This window comes from Ceratotherium simum, chromosome 24 (assembly GCF_057802395.1).
Source record: "Ceratotherium simum simum isolate JZ-2026a chromosome 24, ASM5780239v1, whole genome shotgun sequence".
In the NCBI taxonomy this organism is placed as follows: domain Eukaryota; kingdom Metazoa; phylum Chordata; class Mammalia; order Perissodactyla; family Rhinocerotidae; genus Ceratotherium; species Ceratotherium simum.
Genome location: NC_141923.1, coordinates 6,289,005 through 6,312,858, shown reverse-complemented (window position 1 = coordinate 6,312,858; position 23,854 = coordinate 6,289,005). Strand labels below are relative to the sequence as shown.

At 45.6% G+C, this 23,854-nt stretch overlaps 1 protein-coding gene across 6 annotated transcripts in view; it reads left to right on the top strand.

The window, feature by feature from the left end:
• EVL (Enah/Vasp-like) overlaps positions 1–23,854 on the top strand; it is a 161,722-nt gene that overhangs the window by 97,041 nt on the left and 40,827 nt on the right. For all 6 annotated transcript variants that reach the window (XM_087447955.1, XM_087447951.1, XM_087447954.1 and 3 more), the window contains one exon: positions 8,004–8,181. In XM_087447955.1, coding sequence (XP_087304081.1) covers positions 8,004–8,181 — 178 coding nt within the window. The remainder of the gene's footprint in view (positions 1–8,003; positions 8,182–23,854) is intronic.

The window sequence follows — 23,854 nt, the reverse complement described above, 5'->3', positions numbered from 1 at the left end:
TGACAAGGACATTTTTAGCAGTGAAGTTAACAGATCTGTAGTTTCAGCATTTATGAAAAACTCTACCTAAATAGCATCTTCTGGCATCCTTTGTTGGTCAAGCCTTGGCTAAGTTGACCAGCAGGTTAGCTGCTGTCTCTGCAGGAATCAGCATGCTAGCATTTAAAAAGAGAGAATGGAAACTTAGGACTCTATTTTTAGTGTGTTGCCTATTGAATGGGTTTCTGCTTTGGCCAAAATAGCTCTGTTAAGTTTCAGATTCTTGTGGCTAAAAACGACATCCCCACTTCTGGACCCCTGATAAGAAGTAGTCTGTCTAACCTGGAACTCTTGGTACCTTCAAGGGCATCTCTTTCCCTTGTTGATGAGCCTTACTGGTAGGAAAGATTTCCTAGAAACCTTCTAGACGCTGCTTCCCTGTTCTTCCAGTTCATTGATTCTAGTCCTGCCTTTTAGAGGCACACTGTGGTATACATTGCAGGATGTATAGCACCCTTAGCCCCAATTATGGTGACAACCCAAAACATCTCACACATTTCCATAACACCATGGGTAGGGGCTGGTGTGGCAGGACCACCCTGGTACTCACCTTTGACATAAGGTTCATTACCTAGTTCAGTTCCTGAATCATAGTGGCTGTTCCCTAAGTGATTGCTTTTATTATGACAAGTTTTCCATTCCCTTCATGCCTGTTGGTTGCCCTCAGGGGCACACTAGGAAGATAGCATGGTGTGCTGGAGAGGGCACGGGACAGGAAAACTGGATTCCCTGAAACCAACAAACACCTTGTTCTTAGGGGCCTCAACACCTCACTGCTCCTTCAGAGGAAACCACAAGTTGGGGCTCATTTGGGAGGAAACCTTTTCCCCATGCCGGGAGGGACTAGCAGCAGTCCTCAATGATCTCCTGGATAAATTCAAAGAGGCTGTGTTGACTCTAACCTAAAGATCTCCTAGAGTCTGACAGAGAAGTTATCAACACAGCCTTCCACTTGGAATTGCATGTTCAAGAAACAGGCTCCTAGAATGCGATTGAGACTCTCTCCCCAAATGACGGGGAATGTTAGCTAGGAACGTGGAGAGATTCTTAGTAAACCCAGGCGTTAGAGAAAGTGACAGGAAACCTGGTCCATAATAACTTTGATGGACCTCAGGAGAAAAGATTGATTTTCACAGGTCTGTTTTCCAGTCAGTATGGATTACGAGGTCAAATATTTTGAGAGACAGAGATTCCTGATTTTAGAACCAAATAGGGATATGTTACATGTTTAATGCTCTTTATGGCTATGGAGCACTTTTCATGTTTATTATTTCAGTCTCCAATAATCCCATGAGGATAACGGTACAAGAATTATCATCCCTTTTTGCTAAATAGGTGGATATAGAACCAAGTGATCATTTCTGGAGAAAAGGACTGGTAAGTTATAGTATCATTAGCCAAGATCTAACCTGATCTCACACTGAAGATGAAAAAAACAAAAGATTTTTAGTTGAGAAGGAGTTATGGCCACCAGAAATATTAGTGAGTTCTCAGGCTGAATTAATAGAAGTAGAGGTCCAGAAGGAGGGAGACAATAGTCCTGCTCTGTTCTGCACTGGTCGTACTTCACCAAGAATATTGGGACCAAATGCGAGGGCCACAAACTGGAATCTGTAAGGAGGAGGGCATACAAACTGGTGAGAGGTCTGAAAGCAGTGTAATAAGTAGAATAATTGAAGGAATAATGAGATATTTACTTGGGGAAGAGAAAAACGGAAGGGGGCATGGCCACACTTTTCAAATCTCTGAAGGGCTGCCATGTAGAGGCAAAATCTCACTTTTTCTCTGTATTCCAGAGAACAGAACTAGGAATACTGCATGAATACTATAATGAAGAAGATTTGAAATCAATAAAAGGAAAAACTTTCTTACAGGCATACTGTCGAAAGATAGAATGTATTGCTTTGTGAGCCCATGAGCTAGCTGGCCATTTGCTAAGAATTCTGGGAGGGACATTCCATCATTGGGTAGAGATTTGGATGAGATGAGACCTCAAAGGCCTTTGCCAACCCCGTAGATTCTGTGGTTTTTAGATCCAGATGAATAAGTGGATCAGGAAGACAGTTCTCCACCATCAGTGTTCTTTTTCTGTAAAGGACTCTTGACTATTTTCACTCAGAAGCCTCAGAAACATGTTGAACAGTATTTGGAGTTGCAAGGCCTTCCTTTAAAAGAACAGCAACAGCACTCCCACTTATTCCTACACTCCCCAAAATAAAACATATGCAGACATTGTCATTGTGGGCTCCTGTACAAAAAGTGTGACCTTTTAAAATAAGATTATCCTTCAGCAATTGTCCAGATTAGTCCTACCAAAGCTTGGAGAATTATTTTTAAAATAAAGCTGATAAAGACACAGATTGAAAGTAACAGAGTGGAAAAAGATAAATCTTACTAACACTAACCAAAAGAAACTAGTGTAGCTATATTAATATTATACAAAATAGACTTTAGGGAAGAAGTATTACTAAAGATAAAAAAGGACCTCTTTAATGATAAAAGGATCAATTGAAAAGGAATACATAACATTCCTAAATTTGTATGCATCTAATAATATATCTTCAAAATATATAAAGCAAAAATGAACAGATCTAAAGGGAGAAGTAGACAAATCCAGAAGCGTAGTTGGAGATTCTAATCATACCTCCAAGAAACTGACTGAACAAGCAGACAGAAATAAGTAAAGACATAGAAAATTTGGATAGCATTATTAACCAACTTGACCTAATTTACATATATAGAAACTATAGCCAAAAACCATAAAGTATACAGTGTTCTCAAGTGTACATTGAACGTTTACCAAAATAGACCATATGCTAGGCCATAAAGCCAGTCTCAACAAATTAAAAAGGATTAAAACCATACAGAGTATTTTGTTTGACTACAGAGGAATTAAGCCAGAAATCAGTAACAGAAGGATAACTAGAAAATCTCCAAATGTTTGGAAATTAAGCAGTACACTACTAAATAAGCCATGGGACCAAAAAAAAAAAAAATCACAATGTAAATTAGAAAATATTTTGAATGGAACAATTATGAAAATGCAATGTAGCAAAATTTGTGGGATGCAGCTAAAGCAGTACTTATAGGGAAATTTATAGCTATAAATGCATATTTTAGGAAAAGAATGACTGAAAATCAGTGATCTAAGTTTCTATTTCAAGAAGTTAGAAAAAACAAAAGCGAATTAAACCCAACAAAAGTAATAAGGGAAAAATAAAGACAAAAACTAAAATCTAATGACATAGAAAGGAGATATACAATAGAGAAAAGCAAAACGTTTTTGGTTCTCTGAAAAAAGAGTCTCGATAGACCCATACATAGTATGGTCACTTGATTTATGACAAAGGCACTGTTGCATTCACTGAGGAAAAGATGGCCTTTCAACAAATGATGCCAGAATAATCAGATATCAATATGAAAAAAAATCTTTACCCCTAGTTCACACCATACCCCAAAATTAATTTACGATAGATCATCACCCTAAATATGAAAAGTAAATCAGTAAAATTTCTAAAAGAAAATACAGGAAAATATCTTCATTATATTGGGGGAAAAATATCTTCATGACATTGAATAGGGCACTAAAAGCATTAACTATAAAAGAAAAAATTGAGTTGGTCGTCTTTAAAGTTAAGAAGTTTTCTTTATTAAAAAGACGCCATTAAGAGAGTGAAAAGGCGGGCCGGCCCTGTGGCTCAGCGGTTAAGTGCGTGCGCTCCGATGCAGGCTGCCCGGGTTCGGATCCCGGGCGCGCACAGACGCACTGCTTCTCCCGCCATGCTGAGGCCGCGTCCCACATACAGCAACTAGAAGAATGTGCAACTATGACATACAACTATCGCCTGGGGCTTTAGGGGAAAAATAAATAAATAAAAAATTTAAAAAAAAAGAGAGTGAAAAGGCAAGCTGCAGACTGGGAGAAGATATTCACTGCATACGTGTATGTGTATATATATAGGTGTATATATGACAAAGGACTCATATGAAGAATATATACAGAACTCCTACAAATCAATAAGAAAAAGACAACCTCTTTTAAAAATAGGCAAAAAGACTGTAAAAGGAATTTCACAAAAGAGCAGTGGAACAGAAGAAATGGCCAGTAAGCATGTGAAAGATGCTCTGCATCATTGTTCATCAGGGAATGATGAACAAATGAAACCACAATGAGGCAGTTCTACACACACACGAGAAAGGCTACAATTAAAAAGACTGATAATACTAAATGTTGGTGACGATGCAGAGCAACTGGAGCTCCTATGTATTGCTGGTGGAGCAGTAAATTGATACAGCCTCTTTGAAAAACAGTTTGACAGAACCTACTGAAATTCAGTACACACCTACCCTGTAACCCACTGCTGGGTATATAGCCAAGAGAAGTGAGAGCCTGTGTCCGCTAAAATACATGTATGAAAATATTCCTAGCAGTTTTATTCATAACAGCCAACTGAAACTACGCAAATGTCTGTCAACAGGAGAATGGATAAGTTATTTGTGGTATATCAAAAAATGGAATGTTATGTAGCAATCAAAAATAATTAAACACTTACAAATGCAATAGCATGGATAAATCTCATAGCCATGATGTTGAATGAAAGAAACCAGAAACAAGACAGTACATACCATATGAATCCATTTCCATGTAGTTCAAGAACAGGCAAAAGTAACTGATAAGTGTCAGAAAGTGGTGACGGTAACTGGTGATAAGAGTCAGAAACATGGTTCTCTCTGGGGAGGAGCATTGGGAGAGGGGCATTAAATGAAGCTGATCCACACCCCAAAGGGAACTTGCAGTCATGTACACGTTCTAAGCAGAGTAAACAAAGGGATGGAACCATTAGGTAGGTGCAGAGATTTTAACTATCAGCCGAGAGGTCTGTCTGACAGTTAATGAATGCTGGCTACCTCTCAACAGATGGTCAAATGACATATCGGCTATGTGTTACCTGCACAGACATCCAAAACACACTGCGTGACTCTCCTTTTTTCGAGGGCACTTAGCAGTACCTTTTCAAATAGTGAGTGTAAATTTTTAGATGGTCGTGTCCGTTGGTCCAGCAGTTCTGCTTATAGAAATGTATCCTGTAGAAATACGTGTTCACATGGATATATGCACAAGGATATTCAGTGCAACATTATTTACCTACCTTCATTTTACCTATGAAGAAGCTAATGTCAGTAACTTGTCCAAAATTATTCAACTGCAGAGTAATAAAGCGAGATTTTTAACCTAGAACTGTTTGACTCAAAGCCCACTGCTTGTTCCTTGTACCTAGCACCATAGTTGTCTTCAGAGCAGTCTAGACTATTGTGGGCTGTGTCTAGCTAGCAGGCGGCAGGACTTGGTGAGCAACCCCTATACTCTAGGTATAGACAGAACAGAAATGGCAGTCCCATTTCTGCAGTCAGATGAGAGACCAGCAGTGTGCAGCAAAGAACCCAGAGAACTTCTAGAACAGGAATGTGTCCTCTAGAATGGCTCCCTTGCACTCTCCCAATCTAATATCTGAAAATCTCCACAAGTAGACAATTGATTTATGAGGCTCCAGAGGTTAGAGCTAGGACCAGATTGGGAATTATCAGAAGAAAGATTTTAACTCATTATACTGGCGATCAGAAGCAGCACAAAGTCCTAGGCTACAGACTTGGCTTCTAACTTCATTTCTACCATTAACTTACTGTGTAACTTGAACAGGTCACTCATTCTCCCTGGGCCTCAGTTTTCCCAACTGTAAAAAGAAGATTTGAGTTAGATATTCTCTGTGGTCTCTTTGAGTTCCTTTCACTGATTATTTTGGCCACACTGTTTCCATATTCTGGCTAGGCATCAGCCTCCCCCAATTCCCGCGTACCTTAAGTCTCCCTCCAAGAACATAGCCAACCAGAGATTTCAAATCATAGGATTCTAAATCTCATTTCCCCTGAACATCCCCTTCAGTACCTGGAGACAGTGGTCATGATACACTAAAGAGTCTTCTTTTATCTTGCTTCGGTATCCTCAACCATTCTTGACAGAACGTGGTTCCCAGACCTTCTTCCGTTTAAAACATTTCCCTCTGGCTTGCTCCAGTTTGTTAATGTCCACTAAAAGCAAAGTACCAAAAACAAAAACACCTGAACACAGAACTTCTGGTATGGACTTACCACGGCAGAAAAGAACAGGGTCTTATCCCTCACTCCGGTCACTACACCACTGTTAATGTGTCCTCTAATCTTAAGAGCTGTTGAACCACAGGTCACTATGTGTCTTATCGTGCATATATGCCACAAAACTTCCAGCCCTTTTTCTGACAATTTAGAGCTACACCTAGAGAGAGAACCACCCCAGGAACCTGGGTATAGATGTTGGTCAAAATTTCTGTGTGTCAGTATATAACAACTAAGTTATGAAACAATTGTGTTTCTTTAGCTGATTTAGCACACACATTCTCTTTCTTGCTTGTTCTCTCTCTCTTCACTATAGAACAACCCAAACCCACCTTCTGCCTGGCTAAGACCTGGATAAAAGCTGTTCTGGATATTGCCCATATTTGCTGTCCTCTGGCCTTGTTTTATCCAACAGCACAGCAGTACGGAGCAGTAAAGGAGAGTAATACATCAGAGCTCTCATCTTAGTGCCCCACCCAACTAGCAGAGTGTCTTGGCCATGTCCCTTTGTATCTCTGAATCTCTTCCTGAGCTAACCTTCCTGACCAGGGACAGTGGACAGAGTTATCTCCAACTTCAGATCACAAAACCCTGGAGCCTCAAAGCCAGAGGAGATCTGAGAAATCGTCTTGTACCTCTCCTAAAGCAAAGTTCCTTCCATCACATCACTAACAGCAGGCCATTTAGCTTCATCCAGACTCTGCTTGCATACTTTCATATCTAGGGACCTTAATATTTCTCAGTTAACACTTGTTGACAACCTGCTGTGTGCCAGCAGCTATGTTAGGTGCTTTCACATGCATAATTTAGTCCTTACAACACACTGTGAGGGTGCCATACCATAGCCATATCACATTCTTCCCCATTTTACAGTTAAGAAAACTGATGACTAATAAGTTCCCTGATGTTAGATCATGTGACTCCAAGCAGAGGGGATAGGGACACAGAATAATGGCTCTAGGCCTCCCACTGCTGTCACTGTGCCCCACATACTAAGTGTAGTCTTGAAGAACTTTGAAATAATTCTCCGTTAAGTGTCTGAAAGAGCAAAGTTTGGAGGTCAGGTGGACCTGGTATGGAATCCCCTGACTGCTTGTAAGCACCTGAGTGTCTACATTCTGTCTTAGTCGTCTCTGTATCTTTCCCTGCTGGGTCTGGCATTGCTCCTGACAGTCAGTTGATGTTTACTGATTGATTAATAATGAAGATATTAATAACACTGTATATCTGTGACGCCTTAACTTTTCCAAGTTATCCTTTTAGCTAATAACCCATTTGTTACTGCATTCTAGGTACTAGACACTACGCAGAGGGCTATGGGAGGCATAGTTATGAATCAGGAAAGACTCTTGCCCTTAAGGATCTTAGTGTCTAGAAATCTACATTAGATATGTGTCACAATGTGACCTCTGCAGTAACCCTGTGAGGTCGGTAGAGCCAGGATTATTATCCCCATTTTATAATTGGAGAAACTGAGCCCCAGAGAAGTGCAGTGACCGCCTTGGGTGACACAACTGGGAGGCAGGACCAGGACCACGACCCAGGGAACCTGACTCCCAGCTCAAGTCTCTCATCTGGAGGTTGAGACTACACAACATTATTTGTTAGGTGAAATAACTGGTTTTTCAAACCCTCACTGTTCTATGGATCATGTTGAAAAGACCCCTGGTCATGCTTTCCCCTTCTTCTGACCCCATCCTCATCTCCGTGTCCTCTTATAGCTGCAGGGGACACAGTATCCTTGCCCCATAGCAGCTCCCTCCAGCTCACTTACCTTTTATTTATTTACATGTGTTTCTCTCTTTCCCCTGCAGGTTGTGATCAATTATTCAATCGTGAAAGGGCTGAAGTACAATCAGGCAACACCAACCTTCCACCAGTGGCGAGACGCCCGCCAGGTCTACGGCTTAAACTTTGCAAGTAAGGAAGAGGCAACCACGTTCTCCAATGCCATGCTGTTTGCCCTGAACATCATGAATTCCCAAGAAGGAGGTAAGCGGGGCTTTGTCTTGGCCTGGTGCCGAGATCCTCTGCTGTTCTACCTCTGCCCTCCCACAACTCTGGCTCTCAGGGTGTTCTAGCCCACGACTGCATGGAGCTGATGTTACAGGGGTTCTCAGAGAAACCTGCTGCCTGCCTCTAGCTTTAAAGAGACATTAACAGTTGGAAGGAGGAGAGAATCACGTTTTACATCTTTTTGCCATTTGTGAGATACAGATTTCTACTGATGTGTCCCTAGAGCTATATATCCAGATATGTTTTACATTTTTCATCCTACTTCGTATTCTAGAACACATATTTAGCAGAGATGAGAGGGAACAAGGGACAGTTTATTCAATTATTAAATTATTCATTCATATGTTTAATAAACTTTTACTAAATAATTACTGAGTGTAAGAAACTGGCTAGGCAGAATAGATAAGAAATGAATAGATGGAGTCCTTCCCCTCAAGACACTTAGTATTTCGGAGTGGATTCATAAGCTGCTAATTATAATGTGTTGTGATCATCACTCTAATAAGGCACCAGCAGGGTACTTAGGGAATGCAGAAAGGGAAGTAAGTTCCTGCCCATCTGGGCTGCCAAGGGAGGCTTCTCGGGGCTGGTGACATTTGAGCTGGAGTTTTGAAGGGTGAAGAGTTCACAAGGCAGAGGTGGGAGTGGGCATTCCAGGCAGAGGGAACAGCAAATGCAAACACTGTGGACATGAAGGCTCGGCATGTGCCGGGAAAGAGTCTACTGCAGTGTGCCTGGGGCCTAGAGTGCAGATAGGAGAGAGCTTGGAAATGGAATTGGAAGGGTGGTGGGGATTGCACAGTGGAAGGCTCCTACCTGGAAGAATTTGGGTGGGCTTGCTATTTGGTGTAGACAGTGCAGGGGTGGGGTATTGGTGCTAGCAAAAGTTTCTAAGCAGGGCAGTTAAGCAAAGAAGCAAAAGTACACGTGGCTTTTATTGGAAATGTGCAGTGTCAGCTTCAGACGGAGGACAGAGGCTTTCCAGGGCACGGGTGTCTTGATGGCCATGGGTATGGTCTTGCTCTTTGCTAGAGGTCTGACCTTGGTAGAGCACGGTAAATAAGAACTGAGCTTGGAGTCACACTGCTCGGTTTGAGTCCTGGTTCTGTCACTTTCTAGCTGAGGAACTCTTGGACAAGTTACTTCATTTTTCTGTGCTGCAATTTCCTTATCTATAAAATGGGGGTGATGTGGGATTATTTTTATGTTTACATGAGCGAGAATGTAAAATGTTTAGCAGGCTGCCTGCAAATAGTAGTCACCCAGTATTAGTATTTGTGAGTATTATTACTCTCATTGCTGCTGCTGCTGCCAGAACTGGAGTGGGAAGTGGGGAGACATGGTTCTTACAACCTGGAGGGAGCTTTTAAATGTCTGCTGTGCCTGATATGTTGGAGCTTTGGGACCCAATTTAAACCCTCGAAGAATTTTTTTAAGTAAATACAGAACACGTTTTGAGGATGCTTCCCATAGGTCGTACACAGAACGAGTGGGGACTTGTAGGGTGCTTTCCCGCCGTGGAAAGGCTCCAAGGTTTGCAGTTTTTCTGCGGAGAACTGGGCTGTGTGGTGAGGAAGCTGCCCCACCACAGCGGTATTGAGTGACAAGCACAGGGCCTGAAACATGGTAGGCACCCAGTGTTTATTCAGCTGTCTTTTTTCCACCCAAGAGCCTTGAGCTTCACAGAACAGTGAGTCGAGTGTAAAGTTTCCCATCTGAACTACCTCACCTGCCCTAGGATGTGCGAGTTAATCTTTATTTTATCTGTACATATGGATACATTGAGGGGCAAAAAAAAAAAGGTTTTAGTTTAATCAGATGACTAACTTTTTCAGAGCAACTGCTTAAATTAAATAAAAACTTCTAATTACTTTATTAAATTCACCATAAAATCACAAGGAAATCAGTTAATCCACTTTCATTTTCAAATAAGAAAACTGTGACCCATTATGAGGAAATAACTTACTGGTGTCAGGTAGTAATTCAGATCCAGAACCCAGACCTCCTATGTCTCCTTTGGGTTGAATGGATATCTTTGTCGGGGTGAGAGTGGGGGGTCCCCAGCTGGTTTGGGGTGTGTGCTCACAATATGAGAGTGGCTGATTTCTAGCTTGCATCAGGAGTAGCAGTTGCCCATCCCAGTTTGTTGGCCGTAGCCCAACTTCCTGCTTCTATAGGCATGACCTTTCATGGAGGGGAGGTCCTGGGCCCACTGCGAGTTAAGCTTTTTCTTCACCTGAGGTGTAACCTACCCACACTGCCATGCACAGGACTGAAATGTGCAGCTCGATGAGCTTTTACACGTGCGTATGCCAGGTCCCCCCGCCAGGTCCTGATGGAGACCATATCCCTCTCGCTCCCTCCCCCGGGACAACTAGGATGTCAACTTCTACAATGACAGAGCAGTTTTGCCATGTTTGAATTTCATGTAAATAGACTCATGCAGTGTGGACTTTTGTGCCTGGTTTCTTTCCCTCAACATTGTGTGTGAGGGATTCATCCCTGGAATTGGGTGTCTCCGTAGTCAGTTCTTTGTCACTGCAGTGTGCTACTCCATGATGTGCTGTGCACATTGATCCATAGTTTAGCCTTTAGAGCTCATGTAGTACACAGACAGCCTCTCTACCACCCATCTCTGTCCACCAGCGACGGCCTCTTGCTGCCAGATAATTGTGATGCTTTTGATTAAATCCTGTCAGTATCGGCAAATTCCATCCTACCCTCCCTCGGTGGGAGGCAATTTGCTGTAGTGAAAAAAGCACTAGTTTAGGGCAGCTATATCTTTTTTTTTTTTTTTTTTAAGATTTTATTTATTTATTTATTTTTTCCCCCCAAAGCCCTAGTAGATAGTTGCATGTCACAGCTGCACATCCCTCCAGCTGCTGCATGTGGGATGCGGCCCCAGCATGGCCGGAGAAGAGGTGCGTCGGTGCGCGCCCGGGATCCGAACCCGGGCCGCCGGCAGCGGAGCGCACGCACTTAACCGCTAAGCCACGGGGCCGGCCCAAGGTATATCTTATATTAAGTCTTTGCTCTGCCACCTGTGGCCTTGGGATAATAAACCCTACTTCCTGGGGTTGTTATGAAGATTAAATTTGAAATGTTTATAAAGCACTTAGCGTATCATGCCTGGTATGTGATAAGAACGCAAATAATACTGGTTCTTTCCCTTTTGGTCTTGTTAAGTGTGGTTATCTTCTGTAAGCTTCAGTGTCCTTATTTGTAAAACAGGGTCATAAGTCCCACTTACAGAGTTGTGGAGAGGATCCAAGGGCCCAGTGTGGCACCTGGCACCTCATCAATGGTCACTCGCTACTCCTTCCTCTCCTCACTGGCATGTCCTGTTCTGTGGTGGGCATCTGGGGCGTTCAGATGTGGGCGAAGGAGAAGCAGCACTAACTCCGTGCAGCCCCCGTTGGTGGAAATGGAGGGCTGCAGCCTCGTGTGGTCATAGCTGGCTATGTACATTTCTGGCCCCTGCTGTTTACAGAGCTTGGCTCACAGACCATGTGGCCCAGCTTTTCTGGGTCTTTGGGTGCTGTGTGACAAGGTGTGATGGCCAAGGATGGTGCATGTGCTTAGGTGGGAACTCAGAGTGGGGATTCTTTGGCCTAGTTGGTTGACAAAGATAATAACTATAGTGATAGTAATAATATCTAGACTTTCTTTTCAAAGCTGAAGCTTTTATTTCTTACCACGCTCCTTCTCCTATATGCCCCTTCCCTGACCTTCTTATGGAAAGGCCCCCCTAACCAAACAGCCAAGGAAGGTGAGGGCCCAGCAGCCACACAAGAAGACCTTATCTGGCTAAGGAAGTGCTTCCTTATACTCTAAAGTGCTTATAATTTGGCTTTTATTTCCAGTAGATGGTCAGGCCAGCTACTGTTATACATGTTTATTCAGACAGGGGGTTGAAATTTAAAAAGATGACATGTCTGCCAGCATCGTCCAACAGAACTGAGACTCAAATTTAGGGCTTCTAGTATGAAATCCATTGTTTTTTTCTACAACTCTGCACTGCCTCAGTAGGTCAGAGAGGAAGGCCAACAAGCCAGTGTTCCATGAGCCCAGCCTGCACCCACAGCTCCAGGCGGGCTTCTTACTTTGGGGATCACAGGGGCTTAGGCAGGGGCAGTGAGTGTGGCTCCTGGCAAGGTACAGCCACTTGCAGAAGGATGACCAAGGACACAGGCCTCAGTGTCAGTGGGTCTGCATCGTCACAATTGCTGAATCACTGATGTCAACTCCAGAAAGCACTTACTGAGACTTCCTCTCTGCTGTCTTTAGTGGGAGCCCACCATCGTGTGGCCAGTTATCCAGCAGGGGGAGGAATGTGTACAGGTCGCACTTTGACTCCCCGCCCAGCTCGGCTTCCCTCCTCCTACAGTTTATTCTCTTAGCAGATATCAGTTCACAATTTAGTAGCCTTATAAACGCAGTTGCTTCTTTATGCTTTTATGTATATCTACTTCTGACTCACTATGTAACCTTAAACAGGTCACTTCTCTGTGGGCCTCAGTTTCCCCATCTTTGAAAGGAGGAATATGGACTTGATCAAGATCTCTACAGGTCTTGCTAGCTCAAATGGCTTATGGTTTTGTGTATGTTGTCTGGGCAGGAGTGAATTCTAGTTCACTGCTTGCAGACATTGTCACTGTGGCTGTTGCTAGGAGCAGGTAAAACCCTGTGAAGAAGCTGGAACAGCGGAATGTTCTTCTTTACCTCCTGAAGGACCCTAGCACATCTGGGAGCCAGGATCCCTCATCATCCATAGTTGCTGTGTCAGTCAGTCCTTGTTTATTATTAAAAAATAGAAAATATGGACAAGCATACAGAAATTACCTCTATTCCTACAACCCAGAGATAATTGCTATTAACACATTGATCCTTCCATACTTTTTTGTGTTCATATATGAATGGCTATTCCCCAGAAATAGTCTATACATACTGTCTTGTAACCTGCTTTTCTCACTTCACACTGTGGTATGAATGCCTTTCCATGTCAAGGAAGTCAGGTCTTCACACCATTTAAGTGAATACCGTATGAAGGTGTACCATAATTTAACTAGTCTTCTGCTTTTAAACATACAGGTTGTCCCCATTTCACACTATTATGTTCATGTAATAGAGGGCTTTCTTGTATGTTTATTTGTACATATGCTTTGTATCTGATGTGTCCATCTTTGCACACCTGTCCAGTTATTTCTTGGGCATATTTCTGAGTCAAACAATATATACATTTTTAAAGCTTTGGTGTGTCTTGCCAAAATGCCTTCCAGAATGAATATACTAGTTTACACTCTGTCCAGCACATATGACAGTCACCCACTGCCCCAGCCTTCACCAGTCTAGGCATTAGTACTCTTAATAATCTTAGTAAACACAAGAGAAGGGAACACATATCATTTTAATTTGCATTTGTGTTTCCTAGTAAGGATGAACATTTTTCCTACATTAATTGGTGATTTCATTTTTCCCGTTATTTTCAGCACTAGCTTTAATTAAGTGCAGTTCAGCATGGAGGAATGCAGATCTCTTGCACCTTTAGTCACATCTGCATGATTTCCCACTCCCAACGTATATGCGTCCTCTAACAACAAGGGGATCTTGTATTTCCTTTGGCAAGTGAATGGAGGCAGTCTGGTATCATGTGTGTTTCAGGCTTGTGATGGGTAATAAATACACTTCCTTCACCAAGCTACTGTAAAGCAATGTCCGTACTGTCTGTATTTTAGGAGTTGTTGTTATTCATGCCTGTCTGCATAGACGTAGAAGAAAATATTCGTTTTCATTTCTGTTCATTCCCTGGGCCTCTACTTCCACTGGAGGAACGTCTTGTCTTCACTTTTGGTATCTAGAATCACATTGATGGGTCACAGAGAGATTCCTTGGCTGCTCCTTCACCTGGCTTCTTAAAGGAGAGAAGGGATGTCTTGGAGTTAAAAGACCTCGATTCTGCCAGAAGCACCAGCTGGAAGGTTGGGCGGTTTCCTCATCAGTGCAGCCCCCACTTACCTTCCTTCTTCTCCTACAGGGTACTTCTGACCATGGTATTTCTCTGCTGCCTACTGCTCCTGACACCCACCGTCCTACGGTACCCTACTTTTAAAAATGGACGGAAACCAGAGAGACAAGATTCCATGGCTCTGGGGTTGAGGAGGCTGGAAAGGTTGTCATTTTAAATTATCCCAGGGATTTTTTTTTAAAGGAAGAAAGGATACCAAAAGTGACAAGAAGGGTACACAGGGCGCCTTCTGATGAGTCTTTTCCAAAGAATATGCAAGCGGTAGAATAAGGGCACACAGCCAAGGACAAATCTAGAAAGGGCAGAACCCCATAGGGGTTGGATGCCAAGCTTTTTCAAATGTTGTTCCCTCCTTTGGAATGTTTTCTTACCATCTCTACTTATCAGAATCCTCCCCAGCCCTCTACCCTGCCACTTCTCATCTCAGTAATTCTCATGCCAACTTCTCGGCCCCCTCCTCTGGCCTCCCATGACACATGGCTCCTGCCTCCCTCTCTTCATTTCTTCTCCATTTTGCTGTCTTGGGTACTTACCTTTTCTCTCTCACTGGACGTCGCCTTCTCTGGGAAGACGTCCGTGCCCCCTCGTTGCCCTGCCTCATGTCTGGACGAGGCACCCCTTCTCTGTACTCCTGGTGCTTCCCTGTCCACATTCCCCACTTATGATGTTAAAGCCTGGCTGCTGTGAAGAGGGGGGGGTCACATCTGACCTGTTCACCAGTGGACCCCCCAGCACCCATCGCAGTGCTTGCCACATCCACAGCACTCGTAAAGAACTGTTAAGTGTTGAATGAATGAACTCCTGCGAGCAGGAGTTACATGTTATCCACCTCTGTATTCACAGCCTGGAATCCAGCACCCTGCGTGCTGCAGGTTTGTGTGTGTGTATTATGTAGGTGTTACATCTGTATGTGCATATCGTGAGCCAGTTGCTTAATCCCTCTGTGCTCAGTGTCCTGAACCTTAAGGTGGGAATGGTAGTCATCGTACCAGGCCTCCCAGGGTGTTGTGAGCATTAACTGTGCTCATCCCTATAAAGTGCCCGGGACGGTTCCTGACACACTGTGTGCTCGATAAATATACGCTGTTTTTTAAAACCCTGACCTTGTCAGGTGGCACTGGGCTGGGGATGAGTGCGGAGTCAGCCTCTGCGTTCAGCGGTCCCAGAGGACTTTACTTTTCAGTTCTATTTGTTAGGCGAGGGTGGTTCAGACCTCCTTCCTCTCCGTCAAACTCTCTGCCATTGCTTCTCACTGTTGATCAGATCCCTGGTTTTGGCGCTCCTTTTCTCATATTTGATTAATTGGTTGTTAATGTGGATAATACTCTCTCAAACCATGAGTTATTTCCTCCTAATTGGTGACGTTGGCCACTCAGTTTATTTGTGAAAATTCCACAGCAATGTAAGGACCTCGGCGCAGTAGTGTCCCCGGCACCCCAGCAAGTGCAGGTGTCCAGGCCGGTGAGAATCTGCCCTTGACTTTCCTTCTCACCTATTTTTTCCTTTTTCTTGGACATCTTTTTATAATCCTTGCAAAGCTACGATTATGATGGGGATGAAGTAGCTATGCATTAAAAATAATAAAAACAATAACAGTAATAACAATGATCTTTATATCGAGCTAACTGGAGTCTGGGTGCCCGTTTGGGAAAGCATTTCCCTGAATAATTCACTGCAGTAACATGAAAAAGAATCATGACTGTTCCACTGGAAAATCAAGTGTGTAGAGAAATTTTCCCTCACTGAGCTATATATTTATATTTACTTATACTTAGAAATAAATTTAAAGATGGGAAGGATCTTAGAGATATTTAGTCCAGTTTTTTTCCCCTAAACTTTTTTTTGACCTTTGGAGCTACTTCTCTGGCTGATGGGGAAGGATGGAGGGGAGCTAGCCTCACAGAGGGCTTTGTCAAGCTGCAGGCTCCAGAGAGCACAGACCTTACCGGTCATGCTAACACCCAGCCCGCACACTTGCTGTACACCCCGCTGCCTCTTGCTTTGGGCAGCTGCAGCCAGCACCCTTGGCCCCTGTGCATTCACTCCACCGTGATACTTAGCCGATTTTATTCCGAATACTCTGTCGTGCCTGCTCTCCCAATAGGCCGCTAGTTCTACTGGTAGTAGGACCAGTGTGGTCTCAGTCACCTCTGCCGCTCCAAAACTAGTGCAGGGAAGGCACACGGTGGGAACTCAGGAAATGTGTGAGGGCTACATTGGCCTTTTTGACCTGAATCTCAGCAACCCCGGAAGGAACAGAGTCCCCAAGTTCTGTCCTTCTGGACTGGGACGCAGGAGGCCTGGCTCTGATCCTGGCCCCACCGCTCACTGACTGTGTGACTTCGATCAGGTCCAGTGACCTTTGTGGGCCTCAGTTCCCTCATCTGAAACAGGGAGTGTAGTTGTCCCCCGAGGACCCAGGCTAGAGGCTGGTCGTAGCCCTTTCTTTGGGCTGCCAGGTGAGCTGCCATCTGCTCTGATGAGGAAGAGGCTGTGGTGGTGAGGAAGTCAGCAGACTCAGAAGCTGGGCCTGGCTGTGCTGCTTACCTACATGCGACCTGGGCACATCACTTCCTTTTCTGGGCCTTGGTTTCTTCATCTGTAAAATGGGGTGGCATGTCTGCCTCACAGCATGAGAGTGCAAGGAGATGATGGATATGGAAGGATTCTGAGGCGTTCAGCACAGCGCAGCAGATATGAAGGGCTGCGCTGGTGACCAACAGTAGTGGCTTGGCTAAGTCCCATTTGACTAAGGGAAATGCCTCCCCTGCCACAGTGTCTGAAACTCTTGCGGAAATTTGACCCTCCAGGAGTTGACTTGAGTCAGTGGGAAGAGCCTGGCCTAGAAGTCAGGAGCCTGGTTCTTGGCCCAGTCAACCAATGCTTTGCAGGTGACTTCAGGCGTGTGTTATCTCTGTGTAGGTGTTGGTGTTGTACTAGACAAGCACCTGACACAATACCCACCTCGCACCTGTGGGTGTTCTTGACAAGGACAGCGTGGAAATGGAAAGGAGGTGTTTGGCAACTCGGTGCACAGTGCTGGACGTTTTGCAGTGTGCCGGGCAGTCCTGCACGATGAAGTGCTGTTTTGCCTGTCCCACCCAACACATGAAGGTGAAAAACTTAATTATCTGAGCCAGAACTTGTCTGTTTTAAGAAAAGCACTTTTTTTTAACCAGTTAATATGTGCTGAATTTTCTAGTAATGCAGGTACCACATACTTCAAAGTAAAATTGTGCTTTAGTTTGTTTGTAACTTTACCAAGAATTGTTTTCTGTTTTGGAAGCACTGTCATTGTGAGATTTTTCCATCATCCCTGCATCTCCGCTTCGTCAGATCTGTTTGTGCAGTCGCGTTCACCGTGAGTCCCTGGGCAGGTGCGCGCCTCTGCCCGATTCCGCCTCCCAGCGTGGCCGTAGCTGAGCTTTCACGCACTGGACCGCGTCTCTCTTCTCTCTCCTTTATAGGACACTTCGGGCATTATTGTGTTTTCTGATTTATGTAGGTAGCTTATATCTATGAATTTCACTTCAAGGTAATGCAGAGAAAATTACAAAATGTTTGTAATAAAAAGGGGCCATTGAATCTAGAAGGACAGACTAGAAGTTCTTTAAAAATCAGACTGATTCCTTCTTGCGTCACATCTGTTGTCACATTTGATCGTCACTTAACAATGCCAGATAGATAGCACCATGTCTGTGCCCATCTTACAGCTGAGAAAATTGAGCCCCAGAGGGTGGAAGTGAGGCCTTGGCCCAAACCACTTACAGGCAGTCAATAAGAGAAGCTGGGATTAGAACACGTCCTCTCCTCATCCAGAGACAAGGAGGTGTCATAGAAGCAACAAGGTACTGTGAAAAGCATGTGCACTTTGGAGCCAGGGTACTTGGTGTAAAGGAAAACAACTCCTGTGTGTCTCCTCTGCTCTCAGTACTTCTCTACACCACCACTTCACTCTGACACCACATGTGTGGATTTTCCACACATCGAACAATTCTGCAGCACCAGGTGGGTGTCCTACAGTTTTATTCAATTCTGACACTGCCTGGAGATAGCATCAGCTCCCACAGGTTAAGGGCTCAGTCCCCAAGACTGTCTGCCCCACCACCTCCCACTTCAGATACTAGTCACAAGTCCAGGTTGTCACCTCTGCTTCTGACCGACAGGCTGTACATTGGAGGTTCCCATGACCCCCTCAGGTTCAGTAAACTTGCTAGAGTGGTTCACAGAACTCAGGAAGACATGTTACTTAGATTACTGGTTTATTATAAAAGGTATCACTCAGGAAGTGCCTGGAGGACCAGATGCATCATAGGGCAAGGTATGGGGGAAATGTATAGAGCTTCCATGCTCTCTGGACGTGTCACTCTCCACACTTAGGTTCAAATTTCTGCTCTACTGCTTATGAGCAGTGTGACCCTGAGCGAGTCACTTCATCTTTAGAATAGATACGGTAGTACCAGTGATTGTTGGAGGGTTATCTGACACAGTGCCCGTGTGAGACACTGCACACCTGCAGGTGTCCCGTAAGTAAAGCTTCTTTCCTCCTGGCTCCACTTTCTGTCCTCAGGTCCAGTACTCTTCATTCAGCTACTTGAAGTTCTCTCCAGACTCACCACAGTCGTTGTATAGTCGTCTCCCATTGTCCAGGAGAGCAGGGCCCTAGTGGCACCTGAAGCGAGGCCCCAGACTGATAGGATCCAGCCACCTGGTGGGAGTGAGTTTTTTTTGTGTGTGTATGAGGAGATCAGCCCTGTGCTAACATCTGCCAATCCTCCTCTTTTTTTGCTGAGGAAGACTGGCCCTGAGCTAACATCCATGCCCATCTTCCTCTACTTTATATGGGACACCACCACAGCATGGCTGAACAAGTGGTGTGTCGGTGCACGCCCGGGATCCGAACAGGCGAACCCCGGGCCACCGCAGCGGAGCGCGCACACTTAACCATTTGCGCCACTGGGCCAGCCCCGGGAGTGAGTTTTTGAGAAAATCTTCCTCCTCGAAGCCTCTGGGGTGTGGAAGACAGATAGTTGAGGCCCAGGTGGGCCTGATGAGTGGGACCCAGAGAAGGAGCCTTGGGCATCATGAAACAGAATGTACGTTTACAGATGACAGAACTGAGACCTAGTGAGGGGAGGAACTAGCACAGGGTCACACAGCAAGTCAGGGGCAGAGCTGGGGCCGCACCCAAGGTTTCCCCCACTATCCCAGACGACTCAGGTTTGATATATCCATTCCTTCCTAAAAAAGAATTTTCCCTGGGGCCTAGGACCGGGGTGGGACTTGAGGAAGAGAGCTGAGGAGCGTGAAAGTCAGTGTTCAGGGGGGCTTGAGTTAGCCTGATTTTGTCCATTTTTTTCCCTTCTGGGTCTCTCTAATGAAATCCAGTCAGACCTTCCCAGTGGGTAGAACAGTCTGCCCTTGCTAGCAAACTTCTTCACTGTTCTTTCCTCAAGGAGCCATGATATCCTTCAGCTCACTCTCCCACAGGCTCACCTTTCTTACTGTCAACTCAGGACAGAGTGGGGAGACTCCAAACCAGAGGGTTCACTTTCAACTCCCGCTAAGACCCCAAGAAACTCTTTCCAAATCAGAAGACCTGGCAACCCCCAACTCCTGCCAAAGTCATAGATAGATATTCCCAGTAGGTCCCTGGGAGCAACGAGGGGAGCTGGCCAAACCTCATATTGTGATTGAGCCTGAATGTGTCGGAAAGAGTGGAAGAGAAGGCCCAGAGAACCTCTTCCCAGCATGTATTAGATCTTCCACATAGACCGCCAGGGTCTGGGGCCCATGACTACTTCTAGAAGGCAGCCATTGTACTTAGAGCTGGAGGAAGAAGCCCCTCTACCTCAGAACCTTAGGACTTCTGGAGCCCTGGAGCCCCACAGAAGGGGATACTAGAGTACATGTGTCCCAGCGCCTGGACTTCTATAGCAGGACTGGCCACCTGGAACAGCTGTTATCCTGCTAGACAGTAGGGTGAAGTTGCATTCAGGAGGGTAGGAGTCAGGAGCAGCCCGGCTGTTGCAGATGGGCTGTCTAACCTTGGGCAGGACTCCTCCTCAGAGCCTCAGTTTCTTCATCTGTAAAGTGAGGTGGTAATGCCTATTTCAGATGAGGTAATGGGGTACAGCAAAGCACACTGCTGATGGCAGGAGTTCTGAAGACTGGCTGGCTAGAACAACCTCGACCTGGAAGTTCAGAGTTAATGCTTCATATATCCAAGCTCAGTGCCAGCATGTAGATTTCCTTTAAAAGCCTTAGCCACAAGATTAGACGTGAGAATGCCTCATAATATTGAAGCCTGGTGTTGGAGGGTTGGGCAAGGAGTGGCACAGAAGCATGTGTAGTCAAAGGGAACTTTGTTTGCAGTTTTTGGGTTGAATGCAGCAAATTTCAAATGTTATTTTGAGGAGTTCCAAGGGTCCACCAAAGTGTCTGATGCAACCAGAATAGTTCCACTTTATCTATTTTTGTCCTTCGGGACTCTGACAAAAAGAGAAAGAAGAAAAACCGAATAGCTTAATAGGAATCCATGTGAGGTGAATTAAAACACTTGATTGAAGTGCTTAGTTTCATTGGCCTCTTGGGAACATAACAGTGTATGTTTTTCTTACTCGGTTTGCTTGTAATGACATCATTGGTATATTTCAAGATGTGACTCTCCGGGTGCTGGATGATAAATGTTTTCCCGGTTTTCCCAGTGTCCCGTGTCCTTAATCAATGCCCAGTGCAGCGTCAACACAAGTATGGGAAGGAGCCCAGGCACAAGGCTTCTAGACAGCCCGACCTTCTCGTGAAGAGAGGCCCAGGGCCATTTCCTCACATTGTTCCGCCTCAGAGCTTCTTAGAGTGGGGCCGGATTTTGCTTCTTATAAACCTTTCTGTTGAAAATTCCCTACCTTTTTCCCCTAAAGAAATACTGAGCTGTCTTCATCTGCCTCCTGCTGAGGCTGTTGGCACTTTCTGCCCCAGAGCAACCAGAAAGTAGGCCCAGCATGGCCCCACCTGGAACGGTAGGACACTGCTCTGCACGTCCTCCCTGCGTCCTCCCCTCCTGACTGCCCTCTGGTGGCCACTTCCTGAGCAGCTGGCAGGCCAGTGCAGCTGGCAGGGCCCTCAGCTCAGGCAGGGCCCTCGTCATCATCCATGCCGGCAGTTACACAGAGCACACCACCACACATTTCCCAGAAGGCGCCCTGCCATCATCCCCTCTCACATTCCCCCACACTTTCAAGCCTCTCTTCTCTCACAATGTAGCTTCTCAGATGAAGCTTTTTCCAGCCACCGTGACAGGATCGCTCCTTCCCCTCACCCCCATGTGCTGTCTTTTTGCCTCCGCTATAACGATTAACACCACTTGGCATGTCATATTGTTCCAGCATGTGAATCCAGTCAGGTTGGGAAGTCAGAAAGTGTCCTGTTTGTCTCTGGACCCTCAAAAGCCAGCACAGTGTCTAACTTATGAGCACTTGCTACATCCATACCAGGTTGGGTGAGCAAACTAAGACCTAGGGGCTTGCTGGGTCTTGGGACCCTCCGCCCAGGCCCCCAACCCTGTATTGGAATCGCACTGGACAGTTAGTACTGATGAAGGGTGTGCAGTGGGCCTGACCCCAGATACCCCTTTGACTCATCGTCACCTCCCTGGCACCACCTCAATCCCATATACTCATTGTTTCTTCGCTGAAGGATTGTGGCAGGACCTACCTGGTCAGCCTTTCTTCCCCTTCTTTAATCTGTCCTCCCTGCTGGCACTTCTAACGTGACCTTTCTGCAGAACCCAGGTCAGTTTCACAAGCCCCTTCGTGGCCTGGCTCCTGCCTCGCTTATGTTCTCCTCATACTTTGTGCTTGAGCTGTGCCAGGCCATGCCGTGCTCTCCCCTCTCGGTGCTGCTGCACTTGCAGTCCTTCTGTCTGCTGCTGACCTGCCCTCCTTCACGTTACTGTGCTGGGGAGCCTTCCCAGCACCCCAGCAGACCGCAAGGCTCCCTCCCTAGCTCTGGACACGCTGTCGTCCCACGTGGTTGGAACTCGTGGTTTGCTTGTGTAGACTGTGAGCCCCTCGAGGACAGGCACCTTGCTTTTCAAGTCTCTAGCGCCCTGAAGAAGGGCTGACCCATCCTAGGTGTTTGGTGAGTGGGTGAGCACGCCGGTTCGTTCCCTTGTCCATTTGTGTGTTTCCTGTAGCCTGGCCCTTCCTGTCATCGCACCATCCTCTGCAGACCAAGATGACCTTCCTGAACCAGCACCGCTCGCAAGCCTGTGAACCTGGGCACAAGGTGAGGGGTGCTATCTGTGATTGAGGGACATGGCAAATAGAATTGTCTCACACAGAAATCGCACCCGTCACCTTGGCCCGCCTAGCACCACCGCTAAACAAAGGAACACGCCTTCCCCAGCCAGCAGCCTTGTTTCCACAGACCTACAGCTGTCTATGGCCCTGAGGTGGGTGCCCATCAGACGTGGAGTCAGACAAATCTGGGTTCAAACACTGCTTGTGCCAATGGTGTGCCATTGGGCAAGTCACATCACCTTTCTGAAACTTGATTTCTCCATCTATACAATAGGTTAACCATACCTACCTCACAGGGTTGTTGTGAGGATAATGTGAGATGATGTTTGTGAAAGTTCTTTGTAGCCTGTAAATGACTGTAACAGTTTGAAGTTACTCTTTTTTTTTTAACGTTTGAAAAGTTAACTAACAGTATCAACTCCCGTGGTGATACTGACAGCCCATGCTTTGGGAGACAGGAGGCCAGGCTGCTTGGGCTGGGCTGGTGAGGGGAGTGGGGCTGGAACCAGGCCTGCAGGACTGAAGGTGGATAGGGAGGACCCGACGATAGGAGGATAGTGGCACCAGCAGATCTGGGTGGTCTGGGACTTCAAATCAAGGGTCTGAGAAGCAACTCTGCCTGACCTTTGCAGTCTCCCTCTGCACATTGGCAGCACTTTGTGTCCCTCTTGGGGGTCCCTACTTTCTGAACATCCCACCAGCAGCCTGCTGCCACCATTGTCTTCCTTTAAGAGCTGCTGGTTTGTTTGCAGTTCATATCCCAGAGAAAAAAGACCTCCTTCCACCAGCCCCAGGATTATCTCCCTAACACTGATGGGAACATTTCTTTGGAGCTTTTAGTTTCCCACAGGTATGGCCTGGACACCACATGCCCAGTCAGGGCTTGAAATATCGAATGATCCATTACAGAACGCTGCCTCCCCAGTGCCTGCCTAGTACGCCTTGGGTTGGGGCGTGGTAAGCAGCCCCGTGGTCAGCACATATGACTGACAGAAATGACACAGACTCTGGGGGCAGATGACAGAATGTCATGCCCTAGCTTCAGGCCCTGTCACATGTAGCAGCTGTGAAACCTTGAGCAAGCCATTTCACCACTCTGAACCTTAGTTTCCTCGTCTTTAAAATGGATGTAATAACCGCCTACAAAGTTGTTGTGAGGCTCAAATGATAAAATAGATGGGAATGTGATTTGTATGCTTTGAAGTACCGTAAGAATACCAGTTGTCATTGTTGTTCCTGGTGCATCCAATCCCAAGACACTGTCCTACTGTCACTGTCAACAACAGCCAAAGCCATTACTGGTGGGAGAAGAAGCTGTGACCCC